Source organism: Knufia obscura, assembly GCF_036327395.1.
Source record: "Knufia obscura strain CCFEE 5817 isolate CBS 148926 chromosome Unknown scaffold_9, whole genome shotgun sequence".
NCBI lineage: Eukaryota > Fungi > Ascomycota > Eurotiomycetes > Chaetothyriales > Trichomeriaceae > Knufia > Knufia obscura.
Window position 1 is genome coordinate 354,328 of NW_027042695.1, and position 21,519 is coordinate 375,846.

Consider the following 21,519-nt stretch of genomic DNA (forward strand, 5'->3'; position numbering starts at 1 on the left):
ATACAATGTGAATCATCAATACCTTCTTGGAGAGAGAGTTTCGCGATTGCTAATAGAGATATTGTGCAAATGCTAGCAGGGCCCGTTAACGACATAACGCGGACCGGCTTGATCTTAGATATGTCACTCCGATACGTTGACATTTATGCTGCATGCATCCGCTATGTCCAATTTCTCAAGCATCTTGGTGGTGAACGCGACTACTATAGCATCCCTCATAGCCCTCCCGGACTCTTCGAACGCATCGGCAGAACATTCGACTCAACATTCGCATCCGGCTACGCCCGCGTCATCCAAGGAGACGTCAACATCGGCCAATTGAACATCAATGTCCGCGATATGATATCTCCAGCCTTCCACTTCATCACATCTCTCTTGAGCGGCGTCACGTCGCGCAATCCCATCTTGCAGGTCTCACCCGAGGCAACCTGGCAATTCTTGGACACATTCACACTATCAGCAGCGACACTGCTACTCACAGTCCAACATCGCTCTATCCTCCACGCAAGCCTGTCTTTCAGCTCCTACTTCCGTAGACCACTAATGGCAATTGCACATGCTATTGGAACGCCAAAGCCCAGTGTGGTATTCGCACGACATATCTCGCGGTTCGCCAGGGTAGCCCGGTATTGCTGATTACAGACGCGCTATATGACCACACTCGATGGTCCATGGACTAACACTACTAAGCGACTATGTACTTCGATCGCGAAGCGACCTCGAGGGATTGACCTCAAGTCCTTCAACGCTATCCCATATCATGGCTTTAAAATGATGGGAACACTGTTAACGCTGCCTCTGGGTGGAAGTGGTCTAGCGCTACGACTGTCAGAGCGGTTGGACCAAGAGCTGGAGCGAAAAGACAAAGCGAAACAGGTCTAACAGGCCAGTCTCGCTAAGTACAAACTAAAGGAGGGACGATCGGCACCGTACCAGGGGCATGCGTCAACGGGCTACCACGGTGAGACTACTATCCTTGCCTACTGACTGTGAACACAGGTAGTGGTTACTGCACACTCCACAGCAGAGAGATCCTCGCGATCTGCGACGAAGAAGACATTACGATTTCCACGATGTGTGGGGGGCTCTCCTCTGATCATACACCCTGTGAAAATGAAACCGCTATCACAAGGCCATCCATTAGCGGACGTGGAGGCGATGGTGAGGAATATGTGTTTCTAAGGCTTAGAAACGACAATCCGGGTGAATATCGAATTACGGAATCTTGTTCAGTTAATGGACCTAATACCTACGCAAATATACTTCCGAACGATGTCTAGGCGGAACTTGCTGACTAAGACCATCTGGTACAAGAAAGAAGATGGCTCCTATGCGACTGCTAGAGAGGCTAGCGAAGCATGCGCTCCATACTGCAAACGAAATGGTCGACTGCCCGCCCTTGAGCAGATGGATTATCTGTCGCTTCAATCCCGTCGGATCGAGTAAGCCGATGGGCTGACGACAGCAGGATTCAAGAAAATACTATTGCGCTACGGCTTGGGCAGGCTAGAAACCCGTTTCGTTGCTGAATCGAATCGGGAGAGAGTCCAGATTTCCTAACAGTGACAAGTGCTGAACAGCCAATCGGAATATAGGACATACAGTGGTTAGCAATCGCAATGAGTATACAAGAAGGGAGCTTCCCACAACAAGCTTGGCATATATGCACCAAGCGATCTGCCATAGCGGTCCGCTGTGATATCATGATGCGGCCATTCCGCTTGCGGGGCGAGTGCACGGAGTGCCCAGCATTGAAACATACTTCTATCGACCTGAGCAGAGGTGAAGGCATTGTAGCGCGATTTTTTGTAAGAGAAGATGGACCAAGAAACATAGAGGCAAGGAAAGCGCGTGTAAACGATCTGATGAACGACAAGTGCCTATCCAGGAATATCACCAACCACAAACTCGATCTCAACCTCTACCTCTATCATGCCAAATGTCCACCCCTGTCTATACACCATTAAGTATCCCAACAACTCGGAGCTAAACCAAGCACAAGCATTGAAACAACCACGACAGCCCAGTCATACCGCCCCCCCCCCCCCCCCCCCCCCCAAATCATCCAATAGCAAGGACTGTCTCGTAAGGTCTCAACGTGATAGTAGTCACGCCACCCTGTGTCTTAAACAGCGTCTCCTCCTTGTAGTTCTTGAAGTCTGGCAGGATATTCTCTTCACTTAGTAGACTTGCAACATCCTTCGGCACAGTCCAGTGAACAATTTCCTCCTTCCAGTTGCCAATGATTAGTGCTCTTCGACCATCATCAGAAGTCCGCACATATGCACAGACATCTTCGTGCTGCATGTCTAGCATCTGAAAGCGGCCATAAACCAGAGTGTCGACCTCTTTCTTGCGGAGCGCGAGGAGTTTGCGCCAGTAGTGGAAGGCGGAGTCGGGATCGGCAACTGCAGCCTCGGCGTGCCAGGTCTTGTAGTCAGGGTGGATCTCCATCCATGGTTTCTTAGACGGGTCCGACGTAGTCCAGCCTGCATAGCGGTCGTTCGCGTTCCACTGAATCGGTGTACGTGCGTTGTCTCGCCCGATCAGCCAGTACTGCTTTTTTGTGCGTTCTTGAAGTGCCTTGTCGTCTGGGTGGTCATGCAATATGGTCTTCCAGTGGTTAATAACCTCAATGTCCTTGTAGTGGCTGAGGTCCCAGTCACGAGGAACATTTTTCTGTGCCCATTCTTGACCTTGATAGACGAAGAGCGTACCCGACTGCAGAGCGAGATGTGATGCGAGGAGTTTAGCAGACAGTGTACGGTACTCTGGTGCATCTGAGCAGTATCGAGATATGGTACGTGACTGGTCATGGTTCTCCATGTATATTGCGTTCCAACCCCCGTTGTCGAGCATGAAAGTTTGCCACTTTTGTACGATCTCTTTGAGTCTACTAAGGGTGAATTGCCGTGGGATCCATTTGCCTTCTGGTGCATGATCGATATCGACAATGTCGAAGTTGAAAGCCATTGCTAGTTCGCCGCGGTCTTGACCAACTCCTTTGAGGATCTCCTTTGTGTCGGTAACGCCAGGCATCTCGCCGACAGAGAAGGCATCGTACTCTCGAATGATCTTTCCGATCCCTTGAAGGTATTCGTGCAGCCGCGGACCACATGCGAAGTGCTCAACGCCAGATTGGAGGAATCCTGGTTTCGTGATTTTGCCATCTGGTAGACCAGGCTCTTTTGAGATAAAGTTGATTACATCCATTCGGAAGCCATCAACACCACGATCCAACCAGAACCGTATTATCTTGTGGACAGCCTCGACGACTTTTGGATTTTCCCAGTTTAGGTCTGGTTGACCGGTGGCGAAGAGATGTAAATAGTACTCTTGAGTAGTCTCATCCCATTCCCAGACTGAGCCAGAGAAGGCAGATTCCCAGTTATTCGGTGGTACTCTGTTGCCGCTTTCGTCATGTTTGGCTGGGCGCCAGATGTACCAGTCTCGGTAGGGGTTGTCTTTGCTCGATCGACTCTGCTGGAACCAGGGATGTTGATCGCTTGAGTGGTTGACTACTAGGTCAAGGACGTATTTCATGCCTCGGTCGTGCAAGCCCTTGATCAGAGCATCGTGGTCTGCCATTGTGCCATAGAGATCATCAATATCCATATAGTCGGAGATGTCATAGCCCATGTCTTGCTGAGGCGATTGCAGGATTGGAGATAGCCAGACAATGTCGACGCCAAGACTCTTGACGTAGTCGAGCTTAGAGATGATGCCGGGGATGTCGCCCCAGCCATCGCCGTCACTGTCCTTGAAGGAAGCAGGGTAGATCTGGTATACTGTTGACTCTTTCCACCAGCTTCTCTTTATGCTGTGTTTGGATTGTGGTTGGAACACTGAGGTGGATGCCATATTGACGATGTTGAGTCCAAAAGCGTTGTATTGCAGGTATTTGTGAAGCACAGTCTGGTAAGAGGGTTAGTGTGAGGAACGAAAGACTAATCTATGTCGTGTAAAGATGTCTGGCGAGGACGAGAAAGTGAGGACACCGAAGGATGAGTATGGCAATAAATATTGACGTCGAAGATGTATGGTAGATCTTTCGGAAGACCAGATCCTCGCCCGGAGGATGTGGTACGCTGGCGCTTTCCGCTTGGTGAGAACCTGTATTTAGGAAGGAACACACGTAGATTGCTTCCAGGCGAAGGTTTGAGCAGCAAACAACAGGCAGTGACAGTCGTGATATACTTCTTTTTGTCTTGGTACGTAGCGGTAGAACTTCCAGATCAGTCACTTACAAGAATCGAGACCCCACAGAGTACGGAGACGATCACACATCCCCAGGTTTCCGACCGCGTCATAATGGCAGTGTACCGCTTCATAGCGGGCTTCCAGCGGTGATGGCCGTGCATCAACAGAGGCAGTGGATCTGGGGCATCCGAGAATTGCGGCGAAAGACAGTGTAGGTTAGAGTTGATTCCTTGGTCGTTTCCTGCAGGCTTGTTGGAAGTGTCTATTGGCTGGTCGCTGCAGGTGATACCGAGCGGCGCATGATGGCATAACACAGAAGGCGCGTGTCAGGTGCGAGATCACGCGTTGCGAAGAAGTGATGGATAAAAATATGTTTAGATAATATACACCGCTTGTTGTAGAAGTGAGAAGTCGGGTGTGAAGAGGTGAAATCCAATTAAGGAACTTACGTGGTTGGCGCATGATGACTTTGTGTAACAGAAGGTCACTCGTCGTTTGAGGAGCGCCTTCCATGAGGTCGACTAGCCCAGCATGAAGCGATTGTGATGGAGATAAGGTGTACGCGATAACGAAGAAAACAGAAAGCTAGACATATTGTACTATACACGATTTATGATGGCTAAAAGCAACGCAGGACGACTCGGATTGATGGGATGTGAAGAGACACAACAGATGCTGTGCAAGCATCAATTTCCAAAGAAGAATCGGCTACGGTCGGCTAGATAGCCGGAAGTGCACAAGTGGCGTAGTTCTGCGTGACCGTACCGGGATGATCACATTTGGTCTTTCGACTCCAATGCCAATTCAGTTGTGTCTTTCGATAACAATATTATACTTGGGTACTGCACGTACTGCGCCGATCACGACTGTCTCTATCGCAGCATCTTACAGTCAAAGGTAACTCACAATGGCTGCTGCTGCGAAGCTATCTAAGAATCAATTGCGCAGACAGAAACAGAAAGAGAAAAAAGCAGCTGAGAAGGAAACGAAAGAGCAAACCCCGGCACAGGATGACGAACGCAAAGAGTCACCCGAGCTCAAGGCGCCTTCCACGCCGGAGCCTCAGCAGGATGGCGCCAGTGCCGAGCCCATGATCGTGGACGACAGCAACCCACTGTTCGATCTGTACAAGGACGTGTTAGGCAAATTCGAGGATGAAGATAAGGCAGAAGACCCAGCGCTGAAAGAGAAAGACAAGCAAGAAGTGTTTTTCGAAGATGACAACGATGATATTCCTGACGAGGAAGAAGAGCAAGCCGGCATACAGAAAGTTTCCAAGAAGAAGCGGAAGCAGCAGAATATGTTGTCTGTTGCAGAATTGAAGGCGCTGGTCAACAAGCCAGATCTTGTCGAGTGGACCGACACCTCGGCGCCGGATCCGAAATTGCTGGTACATATCAAGTCATATCGAAATGTGGTGCCGGTTCCAACACATTGGTCCTTGAAGAGAGAGTACCTGTCCTCCAAGCGAGGTGTCGAAAAACCGGCGTTTTCGCTGCCCAAGTTCATTCAAGAGACGGGCATTGCCGAGATGAGAGACGCTGTGCTAGAAAAGCAGAATGAGGCATCACTTAAGCAACAGCAGAGAGCACGAGTGCAGCCAAAGATGGGTAAGCTAGATATCGACTATCAGAAGCTGTATGAAGCTTTCTTCAAGTTTCAAACAAAACCAGAATTGACAAGATATGGCGAGGTCTACTACGAGGGCAAAGAGTACGAAACCAATCTTCGCCATCTACGGCCAGGTGAGCTGTCAGATGAACTGAAGGAAGCCCTAAATATGCCACCAGGTGCACCGCCCCCATGGCTGATCAATCAACAGAGATATGGTCCACCACCATCATATCCTGCTCTGAAGATACCTGGTCTCAATGCACCACCGCCACCGGGTGCATCTTGGGGTTTTCACCCTGGTGGATACGGTAAACCACCTGTGGATGAAGCCACAAATCGGCCTCTGTACGGAGGTGACATATTTGGTGTTCTGCAACAGCAGCAAAATACTCAGCAAGGTGCGCCAATCGAGAAGGACTTGTGGGGTGAGCTCCAGGCGCCAGAAGAGGAGGAAGAGGAAGAAGAATCGGAAGAGGAGGAGGAAGAGCAAGATGAAGAAGATGGCGGTGCTGGCATAGAGACTTCAGGTATTGAAACATCGAGAGGAATGCAGTCATCAGTACCGACGGAGATCGGAGGAACAGAAACGGTATCAGAGTTTGATCTAAGGAAGAGGAGGGGCACAGAGACGGAAGAATCATCAGTTCCGAGACAAGCGTACACGGTGGTACCGGAACGACAGACAAGAGTGGAAGGGTTCTTCGGTGGTGATCGAGCGTATGATCTCAAGGCAGCTCAACAAAATATTCCTATGCTTGGGCAAGAAGAAACGAGGAAGAGGAAAAAGCCAGGAGATGTGGACGTGTCGATGAATCCTGATGATCTAGCAGCAAGAGATGGCATGGACAAGGAAGACTTGCAAAAGATGTATGAGCAGCAGAGGAGGAAGGAGCAACCGTTTGCCGGGCAAGAATTTCAGGAAGATCTGTCGGATATGATCGCAGCAGAGTCGAGGAAGAGGCAAAAGAGAGATGAGGAGAGGAGGAGTAAACGATGACCGACAGCGAAAGTAGACCGATTCGATTCCTATCTTGATACCCGAATATTCGAAACGAATACATATCTATTTCTGCGATCGCAAGCTGTTGCCGACCAACTGCTTTCCTTTCACATCTGACAGTGATACTAATATGGGTAGGCAGTTCTCTTGTGCCCTCCAACGGCAAGGCCAATATCACATCACGTGATCATTAAAATGTCGGACTTGGAGTTTCATGTGCAAGTCTGCCCGAAGGACAAGAAATGTTAGCATACAACCATATCTCAACATATCCTACTTTGGTATCAGTCATAACGTTGTTGACCGTTCATCACCATCATGGGAGATAGATATGGTGGCAGAAGGTTCGTAGGCACACTATTGATCTCTTATATAGCTGCTAACATTGGCTACAGCCCTCCTCGACGGGGACCTCCACCACGCGACCGACCACCTCCACGAGATCGAGATGATCACCCTAATGTCGAATACTTCGGTGCTGGCGAGAGTTATCGGCCTGGCGGCCAGACCGGAGATGGCCCCTACAGACCAGTTCGAGAGCGAGAAAACGACAGATGGAATCCTGACCGAAGAGATGATCGCAGAGACGACCGCAGAGATGATCGAAGAAGAGAAGACATAGACTCATACATCCCCCCTACCAGCGTCAGAGCTCAGAGAAGAGGTAGCCGGTCACCTCCTCCTTACCGCAGACGGTCGAGAAGTCCTCCGCCAAATCGAGGCAGGCCAGAGCTGTTTCCAGACAGAGCTCCTGCCAGATCTCCTCCTCCACGACACTTCTCTCCCCCTCGGAACGACCGACCTCGGTCTCCCCTAAGAAGACGGTCAAGATCACCATATGCTGCACGTGCGAGAAGTCCTGATACTAAGAGACCCAGAGACTTCTCTCCGTCCAGAAGATCTCCCAAGCGAGAAAGACTCGACTCTCCTCCCAGAAGATACGATGACAGAGCTCGTTCTCCTCCCAGAAGACCTCTGTCGCCCGATAGGAACAGTTATAGACCAAGGTCTCGCACTCCACCAAGAAGAGATGATCGCAGACCCAACTATGCAGATGAAAGCTGGCGCAGACGGTCTCCGTCTCCCAGAGGCTCAGCTGCCACGTCAAGGAGATCTTCTCCACCCCCAATACATCCAGACCGAGCAAGTCTAGCTGGCTCACGCCCACACTCTCCAGCTCGAGACCGTCCACGCTACGATGATAGAAGAGATGATAACTACAGGCCACCACCGAGATCACCTCCACGCAACGACTACCCAGATCGCGAACGAGACAGAAGCAGAGACGACACAACGCGGGATCGAGATGACTACCAGTCCTTTCCAGCCGCACCACCAACAGGCCCCAGAGCAGCCGGCTACTCCAGACCACCTCCATCTGGCCCATCACGTGGCCCCAGCTTCAGCGCAGCCTCTCCACCCTCAGGCCCCGCCTCAATATCCGCCCACAACCGACCCAACAACTTCGTCGCCCCTGCCCCACCATCCGGCCCTCGAGGTGCAGCCATCCCACCCCGAGACTTCACCTCACCACCCGGCGCAATGCGCGGCCGCACATCCCTAACCTACCGCGCACCAGGCTACCGACCCCCAATTCCCACGCAATCCAGCTTCGACGCCCCAGCAGGTCCGGCAGCAGCCCCAACACCCCCATCCGGCCCCCGAGCCTCCTCCTACTCCTCCCGTGGCGACTTCTCCTCACCCAGCGGTGGCGGCCGCGGCGGCTTCCCCTCTGGCCCCCGAAGCTCCAGCCAATCCTACCACAACAACGCCGAATATCCCTTCCGACCAGCCATTAATAGTATTTCAAGTAGCACGACATACCCACGCTCCCAACGTTTCAACGTCACGGGCCCACCGACGGGTCCAAGCTCAGTAACAACAACGTTCAATAACGGTGTCGCATCGAATACAGCCAGTCCCGTGACACCTGGTGTAGTTACGCCCGCCTCCTTCGTTAAGTCCCAACTCAACAGCCTTGAGCGTGTGGTCCCCGGCGGCCGTAAGATGCCGGGTTCAAGTGGGATGACGGCTGACCAAGAGCGGAAAGTAAAGCAGCTGGAGGATGACGCGGAGAGGATCAGAGCTGAATTGAACGAGAAGCAGAAGAGTAAACGGGAGGCACTGAGGGAGTGGGAGGTGAGAGAGCGGGAAAGTGAGATCGCAGGTCTCAAATCACAATTGGCTGATGACCATTTGAGGAGCCTGGGTGAGGAGGATAGTGTTATGATGGGGGCTGCGTTTTAGGGGAACAAAGATCGAGGAATGAATGGTGGGTATGTGGGTGGCCAGTTACCGTATCGAAATCGTGGTGCAGGACTGGGTGGCAGCGTCGATCCGAATAATGCCCCATTCTGAGATCTACGATCGGCTTTGTCGTCGAGACACGTCGAAAACGACCCGTGAGTGAATTGGCTACCAAATCTGAGGACTTGGTATACACGTAATACTCGAATTTCGCCGTCGACGATGGCTAGTTTGGCGTGGCATTCTTAGGTGTCACATAGCACCACATTGCATTGGATAACCAGCTACGACTCCGCTGGATGAATACATAGCATAGCATCGTTAGAAGCACAGGGCACAACACAAGACTGCCTCAGGCATAGCATAGCATTATAGCAAAATATGTTCTGTTGGGTAGCACAGCATGGTAGCAATGCCATTCGACATTTAGCTCGATCTCGTTCTGGACGAAATAAGCATGCGAAGCACTCTGGACTATGCGCAAACATTGCAGCACAAGCTCTTTTGTCGGTGATCATCTTTACATATCCGTTCGTTGATCAATCGACCAAATGACCATTCGCATGACATTGTACGCTGCAATTTGTGTAGGAGGTACGTAGAAGTGCTCTCAAATTTCCGCCCTCCTTGGCGGGCAAGCCGGTGCAAAAAAAACGCGGACCGCGAAATTCTAGGGTGAAGCATTGCCCTAAATTCAACGCCTAACATGAAAATGATGCCCGTGGCAACAGGGACCCTTCGCCTAATTCAAGCCCTAGCTTTAATTTATCACGACTTTTGCGGTCCGCGCTTTTTTTTGCACCGGCTTGGCGGGTCAAGGCGGGTAAAATGTGCGTTCTGCTCGCTCTCCGCTCAGCCGGGCCCCGCCGCTTTAACTTATGAATCTCCTACCACCACGATCAGAACCTTTTTTCTTCTCTATCAGAGCTATACCCCCTGTCCACCATCCTCCTAGGCCTCAAGTGCACAGTGCAGTCTTTGAGCATGGTGAACAAGCTTGCAGGCTAACTATGCGACAACGCGGGAGTCGGAGCGGCATCGAACAGAGATCAAGAACTCAGTGGTAGGTGACAATTGAGAGTCGTAGTGGGATCACGGAGCAATGCATCAAACAGGGGGCTTGTATTGATTGTTGTAGAACCCGTCCTCTCTCGTAGGGACATTCATGTATATCGCCTGCGTAGGTCTCCTGTAGCCTAAGACCCGCTGCGGCGTACACCCACTCTGACTGTCCAATTGAGGTGTTCTGAGTGCTAGACAATAGACCGTTAGGTCGAGCGCTGAAGATATATCTAGGCGTTCCTCGTTCTTCAACACACCACAACTGCGACACACCTCTGTACTCGCAATGGATTACGAAGACAGAAAGTCACACTCGCAGTTATAATTACACTGGCCCAAGGTGTCACCACAACTTGCACCTCCAGGGCAAGCCGCCGACCAATAACCGATACCAGCGCTCTCCGAAAAGACGCAATGACAGCCGCAATTGGTTACGCAGGCTGGGGTGTAGTTCTGGCACTGCAGTAACACTTGGCCTTGGCCTCGGACGGCCACGGTCAGTCCAGAGACCAAGATCAAAAATGCAGCGCCCAGCTTCATATCTAGGTAGTGTCTCGGATTCGATTTCGCTCCGGAGGTCTTAGTGGTCTTGTAGTGATTGATTGTAGAATGCTGGACTTACGGAGTACGTTGGCTCGAGTACTTCGCACAATGGGGTTTTCGTGATGGTTGTTAGTTTACTGTCGACCTCGTTTCTAGCAAACGACTCTTGTGTGGTCTTTATAGGTGTATAGGTTTGGATTACACAGATACCTCATATCCGCTATGGCCTGACTTTCAACATCAAGCGAACAAGTCAAGGGCGCGTAACTTGTGAGCCCACTTCACCGAGCGCTGATCCTGTGTGAGATTCCGTAGAGGAAACTACTAGTGCAGACCAAACGAACCCGAGCTTGACATGTGCCATGGTCGTGCTCACGACCGGACCATATGCGACGTATTCGCCAACGGGCGTGATCGTCCCAAACATATCCCAGGAGCCCTGATATCTGCGCGATTCCAAATCGCGGATTGGAGTGAGAGCAGCAGGGTGATGACAGTTATAGTTTTGTACCGAACCGAGATGGAGAGTTGTGCGTCTGGAAGTGCGGTACTGCATGTCGTTCGCGTACGTTGATCAGAGAGCTGGTCACCGAGGCCTCCTACCACGCGACCCGGCCATGAAGCGCACTAGTCATAAGTGCATGCTGCTCGAAGGAATTGCTGACAGAACATACAGGCGCCGGGCGCCCTACACATACGTCAAATGGCGAGTTGTTTGGAACTGGGAATGGCGATAGATTGATCGTCCCCCCAATCTTGGTATTCCGATGCCATGTGTCGTGGTTCGGCTTGATCGACTGCATTGATTAATAAGTTGCGTACCCGGTTTCAAGACGAAGTTCTTGTTGTCCGCTGGCCCCCACAATGAATATCTTTGGTGACTTTCCTGACCTGGTCAATACGTGTTGAGCTAATGCTGCTGATGGGGTTTGGTAGGAGTGCTGAAGAAGTAAGGTATACTTTGTCCATCGTTGGTCTACTACCCTGCCAATCAGCCGTCAATGCTTCGGATTCTAGAATAGAATCATGAATGTATTCTAGAATAGTATTCTAGAATACACTTTCGGTCGTATTCTTAAGATTCTTGAATACCGCCAAGACCATATTCTCATCCACACCTAGCGAAGCTAGTCCTCTTTAAGTAGGTAGGAGGGGGTAGGGAGGTGGATTAGAAATTGTAGTACTATTATACTAGAGCTATTTACAGCTAGCGTACTACCTATATAGGCATTAGCGTATTCCATGTCAGAATCAAGAATATATTCAAGAATACGGAATCTAGGTGAACTGGTATTCGAATATATTCTTATTCTAGAATACGAAGCCCTGACAGCCGTTGACTTCTGAAAGAGGCTTCTGGAGTTATTCCTTTCTCTAATACACGACCTGAGCAGCTAGGGCGTAAAGATAACCCTGTCGCTAGCCCACTTGGTAATGTCAAGCTCAGATCAGAAAGTTGCTAGAGTTATCTAATATCAGAATGCGTCTTCCTCTCCCCTCAAGTTCCAGAATTCCGAACTTATGCCTGAGGTATCAGAAGAGTACAGCGCGAATTGATTGGTCAGACCTTGTCCCTTCAAGTTTGCCATTAACAGAAGGTCTACCGATCTCGGCATCTGAGGACCGGAGGAGATACACATCGATCAATTCCATATACCTACAATCGATCGACAGATGTAAACGAATACGGGAACGAGCTCTTTTACTACGTAGTATGTTTGCAGCGATGATCATTCCTAGACTGATTCCACATAGTGACAAATGTGATGTCTTTCTCTTCCTGATCGTGTTCCGTCACTAGACCTCCTGTCACCCATCCTTCGTCTGGTCGCATATCAGGATGTCTTGCCTTGTGGTACATCACAATGATATAAGGCAGCCTCGCTCCTTGAGCTACTGGATATCCGCTCAACCATATATTTCCAAAGTGTTCAGATAGATACTACAGACGCCGCCGCAATGCACTTCTCTACGTCCACAGCTTTCCCTCTCTTTGCTCTGCTCCGGGTCGGGTTAGCTGGGCCAACTGCGGAGGCCATGGATGTGAAGAACATTCTCGAGGCACGACAAGATGAATGCTACGGTTGGCCCGGAGTAAGTTGGCTACTGCACTCCCTATGTCACAGATACTAATCTATGCGCTTAGGTGTGTTACGTATCTGCCAATAACTGCTACTCTGATGACATCGGAAGAAGTTTTCCATGTACTCCAAATCCCGTAAGTTATATTTCTGTCGATTCCAAGACACTAACTATCTACCCTGAAATCTTGTTGACTTTGAGGAGTGTACCGGGGACGGCAACGGTTGTACGATCTTTATTGGCGCCGGCTGCTTGGAATTTGCGAGCACCGCTGCTTGTGGGTAGTCGGAACGTGTCACACGGATACGAGACTTCATAGCTTCAGCAGCTGTATAAGTAATACAACTGATTGAGCAACACGTCAGCAAACTTTGTTGATATGGCAACATGTTAGCGACCAGTGTCCAGGACTCTGAAGTAACGCAACGTTTATATATACGTCGCAACGCAACGTTATAACGTTACGTAACGAATTAGACGTCGTCATCGCCTACCTCGTTATCGCTATTTAGCTCTAATAGATCGTTATTATCGCTAGTATTATACTTATCTTTATTCTTATCTTACTTACTAGGTATATTATCGTTACTATTATCGCCTACGCTTTCTTTTAAATTAATCTTTTTATTCTCTCGTTCTTCCTTATCTTTATTAGGCGTAGGGGTATTATCCTCTTATAAGATTATATTATTTAGCTATTAATTCCGTAAGTATTCGTATATCTTAAGTATTTTAATATAAAAAGAGTATTAATTAAGTATAAGAAGTTATTTAGTAAAGAAAAATATATACTTATACTCTACTAATATTATTAGTATTAATAAAAGGTTAAGTACTATTTAACCAAGCTTAATAGAGCTAAAAGTTACCTACTAGTAAATAAAGTTTTACTACTTAATAATAGAGCTTAAGATATATTTGTATTATAGACCTAAAGTATTATAAGTTATAAGAAAACTAAGTTATAAACTTATAATATTAATATCTATATTTACCCTCTTATATTGTTAGTTAATAAAGTTATTAATAGTTAAAGTCTTTAGTTTATAATACTTTTTATAGTATTATTTAATAGTCTTAAGTATTTTATTAAGCTAAATCTTATTTCAGTTATATTTAAAGTATACTTTCTTATTATAAAGAAAGAGAAGGGTTACTATAGCGTAGATAAGATAAGACTTATTTAATCGCTTATACTACTTTTAGAGTTTTTAGTAAGCGTTTTAGTAGGTTATAATAATAGATAAGGTATTATACCCTTTTTTAGGTTATTATAAATCTTAATTAGCTTAGCTAGCTACTTTTTAGTATAATTAATAAGGCTCTTAATAATAATAAGCTACTTCTAAATTAAGCTATACTTACTATTACTCGTATTAGATTATAGGTATTTAGTAACTTCTTTATATAGTACTAATACGTTATATATAGCTTTAAGATAATTCTAAATATTTTTAAAGAGAATATTCTACTTATTAAAGTCTTTATTCTTATAGTAATACTTATAGAAAATAACTAGTTAACTATATATCTTTAATATATAAGTAATTAATTTATAATATAAATTTAAATAAATATAGTTATTAAGAATAGGTATAAGTTTTATAATATAGTTAGTTTTTTTTTATAGTAACGTTTCTAATTTTAATATAAATAATATAAATTATCTATATAGACTTAGCTTTCTTTAGATTTTACTAGTTTTAGCTAATAACAGGCCTAGGATTCTTAAATTTATTAACTCTTAATAACTTTTTTCCTAAACTATAATATTACGATTTCTTAATATTCCGCGAATTTATATAAAACTATAAAGTACTTACTATCAATAATTTTCTTACTAATACTAATCTTTTTAAAATATCTCTTATCTCTATAGTAATTCTTTAATAAATATAATAAGATTATATAGCTTTCTGATAGCGCTTTTCTTTTACTAAGTATCTTAAGTAAATCTCGCCTTTATAGTATTTAAATAAGATTTTATATTCTTTTCTTTAATAGTAACTTTAAATACTTTAAGATCTTTACTAAATATAAAGTTTTAAGTAACTAAGTTAATAATATAACTAATATATTAGGATTAACGAGATTTATAGTTCTTATTTATAAGATTAATAACCTTAAGCGTAATCTTAATTACTACATTATTAACCTTAATATTATTAAATACTAAAACTTCTAAGTTATCTTTAGTAAGCTTATAATCCTTAAAGATTAGTAATAAAAGTACTAATATATTCTTTTTAATATAATATTTCTTTATTCTCTTTAAAACTAATAGTATTACTTAATTATAACAAACTCTATTCTTAAGATCTTAATATATAAAGTATATAATTATATTTAATATTATATAGTTATTTAGCGATATTTAAATATTAAAAGATATATAAATCTTTAAATAAGCTTATCTTAAAACCATTTTAAGCTTATTCTTCTTAACTATAAATTCCCTTACGGCTTAATTATAAAGAGATAAAGTATTATATAGTACTTTATTAATACTAAGATTAGTAGTATATATTAGGCTATAAAAAGCTAATAAGTTAACTTTATAAAATAGTATATAATTAATCATTATCTACTATAAGAGTTTATCTTAGAAATCCGTTATATTAATATTAGTTAGTAGTATATATTACTTATTCTTATCTTTACTCTTGTTCTTATTAATCTTAAAGCTATATATATTCTTTATATAATACTTTACTAGCTAAACTTATAACTTATTTATCTTCTAGAAACTATTATATATTTTATATATCCAATTATTAATTTTATTACCTCTCTTATTATTATTATAACGCTTAGTATATAGTATTTTATATTTCTAGTATATTAAAATAAGAAAAAGCCTAGCTTTAGCTTTAGTATTATATTTATTATACTACTAGTTCTTATACTTAATTAACGACTTATAATTATAATTATTTATAATTACTACGACTTAAGTACTTATAATAGTAGGTATATTAATAGTTTAATAATAAGAGAAGAAATTATAAAAGAAGAATAAATTCTATACGAAAATACTACTTAATAACGAGCTATCTATACCGCTTTTTTATAAGGTATTTAGCTTAGCTACCTTACTAAAATCGCTACTTTAGAAGCTAGAATCGTTGTACAACGTTGTATAACACCTCCGATAGCGTTGCGCAACGTTGCGTTGCTTAACGTTGCGTTGCTTCCGAGTCCTGCTAGTGTCTATGCCCCAGGTCTGTGGGGGCGTGCTTGTGAACGGGTTCGCCGACGGATCTCATATCGTAACACTGTCCATAAGGAGCGGATTCAAGGCGTATACTAGACTTCCTCTTCATTTCTGTCGATCGCCCCAGCTGCTCAGTCTTTACCCCGTCGTGGGATGCTCTATGATACGCGAACAAGAATTGTTACTCCCGTGTCAGGAACTTGTAGACGGCCTTCCGCAGCGAGTACTTCTGTCAGGTGTGCCATACTGAACCATGGTTGCTCAACATGGTCCTCAAGAGCCTGATTGCACTCGAAGTTCCATGGGTATTCACGATTGAGTCGTTTCTGGTCGGTGATATACCGCCACTGATATCGCCCCATTTCTTCCCTAATGAGCTGCTTCGCATCGAAGAGCTTGGCGGCACCCCTTAACAGTCTGGACGTCTTGTCGCTGTTCTTCACAGGTCTACCACCCACAGCACTCGGAGCGGTGCCAAACTGTGGTTTCGCGATAAACGATGTGTCCTGTTACTCACGCTGATCTTCGACCCAGTCTCACGCACCGTTAATATTGGACGTTGGCCCATGTCTGAGCGTAGCTGCTAAGGCCGAACATTCTGCACTCCAGATATCCTCGAGCACTTTCAGGGTTCTGTTCAATATGACAAAAGCACCCTTACTCAAAGGCCTCAAGAACACTTTCGTTTCATCATCACTCTTCCCCTCACCACTCAGAAGCCTATCGTTATCGTCGTCTTCGCCTCCAAGCTGCTTACTAGGTGCTCTGATATCCTCAGATTTCTGCACCAGACTTCGGCTTCGCTCGATGACACGCTTCAGCATACCGCTTTCATCATCTAACAACGACGCAAGCTGTCCTTCGTGCTTGCTTTTGGGTAGATATGTCCATGCAAGCACATCTTCCAGACCAGCGACTGGACTCAAGAGTGCATGCTTGACGAAATTACGCCCCATCACATATGCCTTCTCGCTGTATAGAAGACTCTCATTATTGTACTCTTTCGTCTGTTCATACCCTTCAAATCCTGCTTCGTTGTAGAAAGGCTCTTTGACGAATACCAGGCCTTGCAAACTGACGAGCAATTGCAAGATCGTGGCTTTCTCGGTCCAGCCCTCAGTTTCGGACTTGCCAGGCCATGTGCCAAGTAGTGACAGACAGATCTTACCTTCTTCGTAGAGGTTCGGATTGATTCGGCCAAGCCCCGACGTCCAACTATGGAAGTGTGCAGTTGGAGGTGCTCGGGGGAAGTCCGGACCAAGGTGCAAGTCGATCAGAAACGTCGCATACTCGTAGGGTGTGTCGAGTGGACCGATGATCAGACAGCGAAGAAGATCTAGGCGGGAGTCGTATGTACGAACGTAGATTTCGTGTTTGGGAAGTGCATCGGAGAGTATGCGATGTTCCTTGGCGATGCGTTTAAGGAATGCGGAAGACGTCTGCGGGTTCTCAGAAGCACGGAACTGATCTGATGGTGGGTCTCGATCGAGGCTGAGGAACGAGGGCGGCTCCAGTTCTGGTAAATGCGAGGCAAGACTCTGCATATGTCTCTGTCCAGATGGCGCTGGATTCGACAAGACCGTGTTGGCAGGTGCAATTGAGGAAGTTGAAGTGACCACTCGTCCGGGAAGCGTCTGCGTATCCGCATCTGCCATGACAACACTGTGGTTTCTGGGCCTCGCTTCCTGCTTCTCCGTTTCGTCTTCACTCTCCCCGTTATCGTCGCCTGGATCATTGTCGATCCTTTGACCGCCCTCATATTCGACAGTTTCGGACAAAACTTCGTCTGAGCCATCACCAAAGTCGGATTCTTCAGAGCCACTCTCGCCGTCTATGTCCATTGGATCCTCGCTATAGTCGATAAGCCACGGGTGATCATCAACGAACGAGAGAATCTGATCATGCTCAAGAAGAACATCTCGGCCTTGGTCACCGACGTTGACACGCACCGTGATAAGTCCGTCCAAGCGAGTCTGGCAGACTTCTCCAATCCAGTCGACAGAGTGATGGGGCTTGTACTGCTCTGCTTCTATAGTCGATTTCGGCAAGTCATCGGCGGTAGTAAGGGCATTGTGTTGCATCCATTCTAGTAATGCAGCCGGGTGTCTATCTTCGAGCTGCGAAAGCGTGGTAACGGAAGCATCAACTTCGCGTAGATCATCTGGAGTAATGCTGCTGAGCACGCTGACTGCCTTGGCAGATGGCTTTGATGGTGGTATGACCACGATGTCTCTGACCTTGCGCATTAATCCACTGAAAATCATCACCTCATAAAGGGATACGTCTTCTGTTCCGTCTGCTATCGGTCCAAACCGTGATTCACCACCTAACGCATTCCCAAAATTTGTAAGCCTTATTCGGGGATTTGCAAACCACCGCACCTGCGCTACTTTCTCGCCTGGGTCAACATTCTGTATTATGCCAACCTTTGCGGGGAGTAAATCATGCGGCTTTTCGAAATATGTCATTTCGTTGAAATCGACAAGTGGTTGCTGAGTCGTGTCGAAGCCGTCTCCTGCGTCATGTAACTTCTGCTTCATGCCTTCCCGCGATACCACGATGTCCGCTGGCATCAGATCTGCTTCGAACAGGTTGAGTTTGGTCAACGCCGTACTCTGGTGCTCGGTGACACTCCCATCTTGCCATCGAACTTTCGCTCTTTGCTGAGATTGCACTATCTTGAACTCGTTCAGATCGTAATCACACGTCTCTGTATGATGGATTCTGTCAAATCGACCATGCCTCAAACGATCGAATGTATGACCCTGGTACTTGACAGCTGCTCTAGCTGGATCACGAAACTTGACCTGTTGACCAACGCTGAAGTTTGAACTCAGATTCACGGATGAGGTGTTCTTCGTTGTATTCTGATTGTGGTGGGCCTCAAGTGCTGCTCGCGTTCGGTCCTCGGTGATGACTGCATGTCTGCTCGGGTCGTAGAGTACTACTCTTCGATCTCTACGAATTTCTGGAGGCGAAGGAAAGCTAAGCAGGTTCTCATAAGGATAGTGCGTTTCTGGCTTTTTGGCATTCCAGTGTTTTTCTGGAGTGAATGCATTACACATTAACCATTGAATACCCATGCGGCGGCAACGTACCATAAGAATGCGGCCTTCAGGTTTGACTTGTGGGTCAAAGACTCCGTGCAACCAGCGTCCGTTCTTCAAATTCGTGCGATTTGTCACCACAAATTGCCCACATTCGAGGTCTTCTGGAGGAATAGTATTCCCCCATCCTTGCATTGCAGAAACATAATGAGGTCTGGGTATCTCATCGAATTCAGGGAGGGACACCAGTGGTCTGTCGTAGTCGGGGATGGGGATAAACAGCTCTGCTGGCTCCGCGACGGCCACAATCGAGTTGTTCTCCAACCTGACCACGACCAGCAGTTCCACAGCATCCACAACACCGAGCCAATCTTGCTCGAGTATATAGTCGCCTTCTATGAAGTCCTGTGCTCTTTTCAACTCTTCGAAGGGAACGGAAGGTATTAGTCGAGCAGGATTCGGATGATGAAGCCGTGAGTCAAGAGAACTGCAGGTCAGATCGCATGTGTGGGCAAGGGGAGAAGACTGTTCGTCTGAAGGTTTGGCTGCGAAAGAACTGTTGGTTATTTGCGGCTGCCAGACCGGATCCAGTACGTAAGAGCTGGAGACATCGACCACAGTGCCTGTCATCTGAGATCCTTCCTCCTTGACGACATCTCCAAGATCAAACATGCGATCTATCAGGATGAGGTCCTCCTCTGCTATCAGTGAACTACCCTGCTCTTGGGAAGCGAATTGTACGAAAACAAAGCCATTGGGCGGCGTGCCTGAAAGCACGAATTCTTCCACAAGGTCCGTAGGGACATGAGTATGAGCAATAATAAGGCATTCTTCTAGAGGCTCTGACTCGAGCTGACTGGTTTTCTCAATCGAGCCAACGAATGTCTTGTCGCGTCGAAGCACGACAGTGTCGTGCAGCTGAAACTTCGGCATGAGTATGCATAATCGGTTGTGGTGTTCGTTAGGAATGGACGTGAAGTCGGCGCGTGGCCATTGTATCTAGCAAGGAACGAAGTGGGTGAGTTTCCTGCGGCGGAGGTTGTGAGGCCGGCACGATGACGCTAAGATTAGATAAGACAATAGACAATCGGATTTGTGAGAAATTTGGAAGGTCGAGCGGCCACGTAGTTTCATTGGGATGTGCTTAGCAACAGCTTATGCCCTCTTGGTGGAAGTCCATCGCTCTTCACCGAGCTTCGGCATATTCATGGGCGTACTGCTTGTGGACGGTTCGATATCTGGAATGCGCAGAAGATTACGGATAGTTAATCTATAGGTATGCTTGCAAAGGGTCCTGCAGAAGGTTTTGCGTGGGATATACTCTTTAATGATCCCATTATATATACGGTTCATCCCTTGAGGACATCGGTTGCTGGCAACACCTGGCATCAGATGCGGAGGGACAGTCGCGGCGTATCGCATGTTGGTCTCAGTGTCTGTCAAGTGCTGATCAAGATAGTCATTTCGGCCTCGTACTGAGTAGGGAGAGATCCACGACTGATGATGACCGTGAACCGCGGACTGTCGTGAATCTGCAATTGCTTCAGCTCATGATCACGGCCCGGTGTGCCGTCGAGTCGTAAAGGGCCAGCCGCACGGCTGAATATGATGTGTGAAACCTTGCGAGATAGGCTCAATTGTTTTCTGCCGCATGGCGACACGGAAGAGACATGAGTCAATCCTGAAAGACTTTGCATGTCATGGTGCAATTTACGGCGGTAGCAAAGGACTGTTGATAGCGCTGCGAGGATACGGTAGGTGTATGCACTGGTTCATGCTTGTTCTGTGCCACTGTGCAGTCAATCGATAAATAGTGAAGCAATGACGCGCTTGCCAGGAGGTCATCTATGATCTCGCAAGCTGCGTAGAAGCTTGGCGACGTGGTATTGTCGCAGAATTGTCGCTGTTGGCGGTGAATGACCTGGCGAACGTACCTGTGCAGCGTGGGTCTCGATGCATGGATGGAGGCTTCGGCAAGCTTACCACCCATGCTTGAGATAACAGTTTCACGAACAAGCCGACAAAAGGTGTGACATGGTGGATGCCTGCTCGAGAGCTTGTATACTCACGCATCTGGGTGATCCCGTTCCCATATTAGGAAGTATGTGGCTCTTGATGGTATTCTCTGTGAGGACCTAGGCTTGTCATGCTGGCAGGCATGCACAACCGAAGCAAGAAGTGGTCAACATACAAAAATGATGTGCAACGTCAGCAAGTCTCGGAGCGGTCATATAGAACCCAGCAATGATGAAGGAGAGGAAAAGTTAGAGACTGAACTGCAGAACGTTGACGGGTGTTTGTTCTGCGTACGTTGCCTCGGTACTCTCGCTTGTCCTAGAGGGCGATTTTGATCTTCTTGGTTGGTGTTCTCTGGTGGCATGTTCTCTGGTGGCATGACTGGTTACTTCACCCGAGGTACGCTCCTGGGGATAATACGCCGCCACGATCCAGGGGCGCCTCTTCTGTAACAAGCGACCGCAGTGACAGGGACACCTGTAGCTTGGCACATT

General features: G+C 46.8%; 5 protein-coding genes across 5 annotated transcripts; 3 read left to right on the top strand and 2 right to left on the bottom strand.

Annotated features, from left to right (window-relative positions):
- Window positions 1-120: 120 nt before the first annotated feature.
- PMZ80_007472 (uncharacterized protein) lies at window positions 121-882 on the top strand (the record flags this gene model as incomplete). Its single annotated transcript, XM_064875880.1, has 2 exons — window positions 121-618; window positions 691-882. 2 exons carry the CDS (start codon window positions 121-123, stop codon window positions 880-882), a joined length of 690 nt encoding a protein of 229 aa, XP_064728144.1.
- A 1,179-nt stretch (window positions 883-2,061) lies between these two features.
- Window positions 2,062-3,861, bottom strand: PMZ80_007473 (uncharacterized protein; the record flags this gene model as incomplete). Its single annotated transcript, XM_064875881.1, has 1 exon — window positions 2,062-3,861. The coding sequence occupies one exon, from the start codon at window positions 3,859-3,861 to the stop codon at window positions 2,062-2,064; it is 1,800 nt and encodes a 599-aa protein (XP_064728145.1).
- Window positions 3,862-5,107: 1,246 nt separating this feature from the next.
- On the top strand, window positions 5,108-6,811 carry PMZ80_007474 (uncharacterized protein; the record flags this gene model as incomplete). The annotated part of the gene is made up of 1 exon (XM_064875882.1): window positions 5,108-6,811. One exon carries the CDS (start codon window positions 5,108-5,110, stop codon window positions 6,809-6,811), a length of 1,704 nt encoding a protein of 567 aa, XP_064728146.1.
- Window positions 6,812-7,132: 321 nt separating this feature from the next.
- Window positions 7,133-9,061, top strand: PMZ80_007475 (uncharacterized protein; the record flags this gene model as incomplete). Its single annotated transcript, XM_064875883.1, has 2 exons — window positions 7,133-7,158; window positions 7,210-9,061. 2 exons carry the CDS (start codon window positions 7,133-7,135, stop codon window positions 9,059-9,061), a joined length of 1,878 nt encoding a protein of 625 aa, XP_064728147.1.
- A 7,437-nt stretch (window positions 9,062-16,498) lies between these two features.
- PMZ80_007476 (uncharacterized protein) lies at window positions 16,499-19,942 on the bottom strand (the record flags this gene model as incomplete). The annotated part of the gene is made up of 1 exon (XM_064875884.1): window positions 16,499-19,942. One exon carries the CDS (start codon window positions 19,940-19,942, stop codon window positions 16,499-16,501), a length of 3,444 nt encoding a protein of 1,147 aa, XP_064728148.1.
- Between the last annotated feature and the right edge of the window lie 1,577 nt (window positions 19,943-21,519).